The sequence below is a fragment of the Bufo bufo genome, chromosome 6, assembly GCF_905171765.1.
Source record: "Bufo bufo chromosome 6, aBufBuf1.1, whole genome shotgun sequence".
NCBI lineage: Eukaryota > Metazoa > Chordata > Amphibia > Anura > Bufonidae > Bufo > Bufo bufo.
In genome coordinates, this window is record NC_053394.1 from 159775205 (window position 1) to 159782858 (window position 7654).

Consider the following 7654-nt stretch of genomic DNA (forward strand, 5'->3'; position numbering starts at 1 on the left):
TGCTCTGCATTGGTGACAGGGGCCTAAATCTCTCAAAATCGTCTGTTCTATTGCTGGGTGACATGAACCCCATTTTGCCGTGAATAAACCCCTGCTCTGCATTGCTGACAGGGAACTAAATTTAGTGAAAACATTACTGATCGGAAGATGCGCGACTACAAGCGCACGCTGATGATAGCATTCCCACCTGACAGCGGGGGCACAGTGGAAGCACAAGGCGAAGGCAGAGGAGGAGGAAGAGGTCGCCAACGCAGCTGGGGCACCACCAGCACATGAGAAGGCAGGGTTAGCATGGCCCAAATGTGGAAAAGCTTTGTCAGCCTTGGAGGTGCTGACCTGCCCTGCAGCCAGTGTATAGTGTGAACGTGTGTTTAGCACGGCAGAGAGCATTATCACAGGCCACAGCCAATGTGGACAAGCTTACGTTTATTAAAATGAACCAGGCATGGATCCCACAGGACTTGTCCGTACCTTGTGCAGAATAGACATTTATACCAGCCTCAACCATCCATTCTTGTACTCAAGTGCACTTATTCTTAGTTTTATTTTGTAATATGTCCCAATATTTTGGGGGATACCCCAATTAAAAAATAACACAAATCAGTGTTGGCTACCTATTCCTCCTCCACCGCCATGTCAACCCATCCACCGCCTCCTCAACCTCCTACTCCTAGATCCAGATTATTTTAAATTTTTCTGTATTTTATGTTATTTTAAGTCATTTTCCTATCCACATTTGTTTGCAGAACAGTTGCCATGCTCTTAAGCACATTTTGATGCCTTTTGCAGCCCTCTAGCCCTTTCCAGGACTATTTTAGAGCCATTTTAGTGCCCAAAAGTTCGGGTCCCCATTGACTTCAATGGGGTTCGGGGGTCAAGTTCGGGTCCCGAACCCGAACTTTTTTTCAAGTTCGGCTGAACCTGCCGAACCCAAACATCCAGGTGTCCACTCAACTCTACTCTTCTACTAATGGGGCACTCTTGGGGAGCGTTATCACGGTTGTAGGCACTGTAGGGGGCTCTGTGAGGAATATGGATTATCATTTAGTCCTGATTGTCAGTTTATTCACCTTTTGGGCATGTACATGCAAAGTATGTTCCCACCCCCCAGCCATCTGATTGTCAGCTAGCAAAGGAGAAAGCCCCAGGGGTCCAGGCTTCAAGGAGGCCCCAGGTGGATAAAGTCACACCTCAGGCAGCCAGTTTGGAGGCAAGCTAATCCTGCAGGAAAACCCCCAGCAAGAGGTCTCAGCCATTGCCCAGGATCAATGATACATCCCAGACATGTTGGCACCTACATTTCATAAGGAATTATGAATCGTCCATCCATCCCAGGCATAATTCGGTTATATTTTTCCGATCCTGGGGCAAAGCCAAACATCCACGTAGTCCTGGCTTGATGCTAGGATGCCCAGGAGGGGAGATATACATATCTCCCCACAGAAACCAAATAACGGTACCATGCTTGGACTCTAGTTGTAGCCGGAACCCAGGCGGATCAATTGGGCCCGGAACCATCTTCCTGCTCTATGAGCCCTAAGGGGTTTTATGGGTCATTTGCTGCCAGCACCAGAGAAGGAGGAGGGGACCCTACCCCTAGGCGGGGAGGGGAGCGGCGAGCTACAGGTCATAAGCCTATGCAAGCCAGCGGGTGATGTCTTTTATGAAGGGGGTCACATCGTGCCAATGTGTTTAGAGAGACCGGGAACCAGCTGATCTCACTGCCCCCACATGACTGCAGCCAAGGACTATTCCACCAATATAACCCCAAAGGAACTTTCATCTTACCCGGTAACTGACTATTGCTCTTCTTAACCCTGTTGTACCTATATCACCTGTATCTTTAACCTCAGACCACTGTATATATTCTGTGTGTATAGTGTTTTATCTAGTGTGCCCTTAAGGCGATTAAATATATAATTTAATCTTGTGCTGTCTTGTATCTCTATCCCCACGTCCGTTTTTCAGCCTAGTTATAAGCTACCGTGGGTTGGTTTCTCACCCTATATAATCCCGTTAGCTGACCGGGCTTATATCAAACGAGAAGCTGGTGGCAGTTACCCGGGCTGAGAAGGTGCTGTTTTCACTGCGGCAGTGAAAAGGCCCTCTCAGCTTGTTGCCTCTCTGTGCCCGCGTGGACAGGAGGTGTCTGTGTAAACTGTACCAAGCTGACCTTACCTGCTCCCCTGGAGGGCGTAACGTCACGCTATTGGTAACACATACCTCGTGTTGTGAGCTCGACGTAGGTGACGTCAAGTGGGCACGAGGCGTGGTATTCGTCACAGGCTCTATTACTAATGGGGGCATTCTAGAAGGGAATTACTATTGGTGGGACTATGAGGAGCACTATTACTATGGGGGGCACTAATTTTTCTTCAGGATAGTATTTGGGAGGGGAACAGCGAGCAGCAGGATAACACTGGAGGACTTCAGGTTGGGAGATGATAATAGAAATGTGAGGAAGCTAAGATGTCTGTGTGTCACACTCTGCAGAGACGAGACGCGGCTGACAGAACTTATACCGACCAAATGTAGAAGATGACAGAGAAGATCTACATTGGAGGAGATGTCATCTGGAGCCACTGGATGTGACCGGTATGTGCTGCTGAATAGCAAGTACCGGAAAATGCAGTGTGCGGCGGGGGGGGGTTGATTTAGAGAACTGGGCCATATTCATTGGAGCTTGGGCCCTGGATCTTTTGAGACCTTAGCAACACCCCTGGTGAAGATACAGACAACATTTATAGATGCAGGAAACTATAGAAGTTCCAAGAATCAAAAATACACAAGTGTCCTTTTCATTTTCTCAGTCATAAAAAAAGAGAGAAAACTGTGTTTTGTTTTTTTTTTAAGTGATTTTCTACAGGAATAGGACTAAACTGCAATAGCCGACACAGGCCACGGACAAGAGAGGCACTGTTCCTGGAAAGTGTGAGATTATTCTCTGATGTTTGTCATTTGCATATTATAATTAACTAAATGTAATTGAAAAGAAACAACATTAAGCATCAAAGAACCAGAGAGAGTGGATCAGAAGATGAAGCCTTACTTGTTTTCTCACTGGTCCAGGAACTGATAACTCCAGAAGCTGATTTGGACTAGGCAGTTTCAGCTGATGCTTCCCGTTTATATGGAAAGCTGCTTTTGCCGAGTCACCATGACAATTTTTACTGGGGGAGGGATCACAATTCCATAGTACATAAGGCAGATAGACATAAAGGAAAGATGACAAGGGCAGTATGGGGGAGGTACGGTGATGAGAACACGTATATACTGAAATCTGAGATGTGGTAAAAGGTCAACCAGACTTTCAGATAGATAAAGCTAATAAAATCTATGAGATGTTGGAGAACATTATCCAGACTTTTGCATGCAGTGGTATTTCTCTGCCAGGATGCCAACATTTATGCTGGAAACCCAACAGATCCCTGCCGGATCCCATTATAGTGGACATGAATCTGGTGATGTCCGGCTATGCCAGATACTACGTAGGGATGAGCGCTCACTCCGTACAGTATTCAAAGTTTTATGCGAATTGACTTCGGATGAAAGATTCGCTCATCCCTACCGGATACTATCATACCTCACAACTTTTTGGACGGTCAAAGAGGGAAATTTATGGTTCATTGTGTGAAAGATCCATTTTTCCTACATATTTATATAGTTCAATAGTTTTTTCTTACGAAATAGAGCCCAAGTAATCTGAATGTAGAAATTTCAAAAATTCCATTTGCATCAAATAATATACAAGACGGTGCTCAAATATACATGGAGGAACCAGACAAACACTTTCTGGGTCAAAATTGTGACTGTACTAATGCGAATCAATACTTCAGGTCAAAAAGAGGGACACTTGGGCGGTCTGTACTGTAAGGGCTTGTTCACACAAACTTAAAGGCTCTGTGCCCATGCTGCGGACCGCAAACTGGGCCAGTTGCATGCGGATCGCGGACCCATTCACTTGAATGGGGTCCACGATTTGTCAGTTTCGCAAAAAGATAGAGCAAGTTCTATCTTTTTGCGGTGCGGAGGCACAGAACGGAACCCCAGGAAGTACTCCGTAGTGCTTCCGTTCCGCACCGCATCTCCGGATTTGCGGACCCATTCAAGTGAATGGGTCCGCATCCGTGATGCAGAATGCACACAGCCGGTGCTCCGTTTATTCTGGTGAATGAGCCTTAACTCTGATAGTCTGTTCCTCTGCCAAAACAGACTACTGGATTTACAAAACGTAGATCTGAATGAACCCTAATGGTCCTTTTACATGGACTAATGATCAGACAGATTGTCGGGCATGATCGTTTGTATAAACGCTTGTTCCCAATAACTGCCCTGTGTAAAAGGTGCCAGGAATCCCCCGTTGAACAAACAGTTGTTCATTCATAAGGTGATTGTGTTGTTTTGCCGGTACCAAAAATCATTAGGGTCATTAATTATAGTGTTTTGTGCCTGTGTTAAGGCTTATGCACTCAGCCATTGCCGTTTTTCCAGTCCACAAATTGTGGATCCGCAAAAAAGCACGGATACCAGCCATTTGTGTTCCACATTTTGCGGAACAGAATGTCCTGCCCTCTACAGAATTGCCCTATCCTTCTCTGTAAAGTGGACAAGAATAGGAAATTTTCTATTTTTTTGCGGGGCCGCAGAACCGACATACGGATGTGGACAGCACACGGGCCTATTTATGTGAGTGCGCCTTTTTTTTTTTTTTTTTTTTTACGCATTCAAATTTTTACTCCACTCCAGGGGTGGCATAGTTCTGTTTGTCTGCTTTGTGTTGGGCTGTGTGACAATTTAGTTAAAATAGCTGCATGATCGGGTAGACATGCGCCTTTTCACAAACAGATGTGTATATGGCTGCAACTTTTTATCTAATATGCAATTTTTTAAAATCTAATATACAACATTTTTGCTACACTTTTCCATCTAATTTGTGAACCAACCACCAGTAGTCTTATTGCACACGATCCACCTTCGTCCTGACGATTACAAAGATGCATCGCCTAATTAATTACCTGCTGTGTGACTCTTTATAAATACTATGCAAAATACTGACAGGCTAATCCACTACGCCGCTATTTTTGGTCCGCAACATGGGCACCGCGGCCATACGTTTGTCTGAATGGGGCCTAAATATAAGTCACAAGTGTCCCTCACAGGACAGTGCAACCCATATCTTTGTTTACCAGCCACAGGTTCCCCAATACCAGAATCTGGAAGTTACAGGTGCACCGATAAAGGAGTCTGTCCCGTAACACTACTACTGCTACTTATTGCTTTGTCTTCTTCCTCCTGACGCCAGTGATATCACCTCAAAACCGTTTGACAACGAGAAAGAATGGGGGGAGCATAACACAACAAAACTTTAAAAGGGGGTTGTACAGTGTCGTCATGGCCCAATAGAACACAAATGGCTATATGGCCACCACTGACTTACTGTTTGTGGTGACATTAAGGTTTCAGACTGAGACAGTTTTGGAGAATCGGGATTAGATCTGAATGTCTGCCATGTTGTCTTAGGCTACTGTCACACTCGCGTTTCACGGATCCGTTTGAAACGGATCTGTCACACAAATGACAAAACGGAGGCGAACAGAACCCATTCAAACGGATTTGTCTGTAAAGCAGATCTGTTCGTCACGTTTGTTTCCGTTTTGGCTTCCGTTTAGGGGATCTGTTTTTAAGTAGGAGACCTGTCTCAAAGTGTCCACTCACTTTTAGGCCTCATGCACACGACAGTATTTTTTTGCGATCTGCAAAAAGCTGTTCCGTGATCCGTTTGTGTCTTCCTTGATTTTTGGAGGATCACCAGACATGAAAAGTGAAAAAAAAATTTAAGTCAAGTTTGCCTTGCAAATGATAGGAAAAAAATGGACGCGGACGCGGATGACAATCTTGTGTGCCTCCGTGTTTTTTCACGGACCCATTGACTTGAATGGGTCCGTAAACCGTTGTCCGTGAAAAAAATAGGACAGGTCAAATTTTTTTGACGGACTGGAAACACTGATCACGGACGCGGATGACAAACGGTGCAATATCCGATTTTTCAACGGACCCATTGAAAGTCAATGGGTCCGCAGAAAATCACGGAAAACGGAACAACGGACACGGATGCACACAACGGTCGTGTGCATGAGGCCTTACAGTGTATTTAAGCAGGGAAACCTCCATTCAGGCTCTTGGTGTTTTGGGACCATGTTGCCTGCACACTTATGTCTGTGATTAAGGTTACTAATCCTGAAAGCGAGATGGAGAACACATGCCCAGGAAAGAAGATGCCGGTAATGGGTCCACCCGATAAGTTCCAAACGGATGACCAGAGTAGTTTTTTCTTTCCTGTATTTGGAGCTTCGTGCTCATCCATTATATGCGCTTGACTGTCAAGAGTTATGACCAGCTACTGCAGCGCATTTCGACACGCATCGAAAGACAGGATACCCGCTACAGAAGGGCAATTTCTCCTGAAGAGTGGCTAATGGTGACAATATCTCAAGGATTGTCCTAATGTTTTTTTGGTACAGCTGTATATATGATTTTTTTATTAACATATTTTTTCACAGGTTTCTTGCTACGGTAGAAAGTCGTCTCTACATAACCAATATCGGATGGGAATTTCGACGATTTCCGGTATAGTCCGCGATACTTGTCGTGCCTTGTGGGAGGTATTGCACGAGGATTACATCCCACATCCAACTACAGAACAGTTAGTCATAATCCTCACTTTCCTCACAATCCTGACACCATAATTCCAGCTGGCCTCACCGCTGAGATGGAACTTTTTGGATTCTTGTGATTTCGGGACGGGTGCCAATCTGGGATGAAACATCGAGGTCCGGCTGTATACCAGCACCTTGATCTTCCCTCCTGGGTAGGCCCCTGCCCCTTTTAAGCACCTCCAGGATCCCGACTTCCATCTCTGAAAAAAGAACGGTTTAAAAAGTTCAAAAGAATAAAAGTAAAAAAAATTAAAAATAATCAAATAGAAAAAATAGTATAGAAATACTTACATGTAGCTGTTGTCATCCCTATAGATAGGATATGGAAGTCATATTTAATGTGGACATATAATGTGTTGGTATCGCATCAAAAATGCATCAAAGACGCAGGTGCATTTTTGAGGAAAATTTAGGATTTTTAATTTGTCTATCATTGGAGATATCCAATATTGGGTTTGATGTGTATACTGTCGGACCCTGTTTATTGTTGTTGAATTTTTATATGGATACTAAGTTATTGGCGCTTATATAGATATGTTATCTGAGCAGTTCAGTTCAGGTTTTTCACCTATATACCATTATTTATACCCCCACCTTCAATTAATGGATTTTCCTCTAAAAGGGTCAGAAAAATGTTTGCTGCCTACCACTGAGGAAGGAGCAAGAAGCTCCGAAACGTGTTTGGTGTATTATCTTATTGGCAGCCACAAATTGGAGTAGTCAGAGACTAACTAATTATATACCTTTACATCGGGTGTATATCTACTTCGATTGTGCGATTACAAGCCTGAAATCCTGCTCCGCTATATCTGAAAACTTCATGCTGAGCCGTGTCTGGGACATTGCGCGGTGAATCAAAGTATCAGCTCCCGATCACGTGGGACGCTGCATCAGCGCACTGACTATACCCAGCTACCGGGGAGAAGCGTCTTCAACTT

The 7654-nt window shown here is 44.6% G+C and overlaps 1 protein-coding gene across 1 annotated transcript in view; it reads right to left on the reverse strand.

Moving 5' to 3' along the window:
• The window catches only part of LOC121003448 (glutathione S-transferase P 1-like), a 34492-nt gene extending 31367 nt beyond the window's left edge, over nt 1-3125 (reverse strand). Inside the window, exon 1 of the mRNA XM_040435306.1 lies at nt 3050-3125. Coding sequence (XP_040291240.1) covers nt 3050 — 1 coding nt within the window. The 5' untranslated portion in view covers nt 3051-3125. The remainder of the gene's footprint in view (nt 1-3049) is intronic.
• Between the last annotated feature and the right edge of the window lie 4529 nt (nt 3126-7654).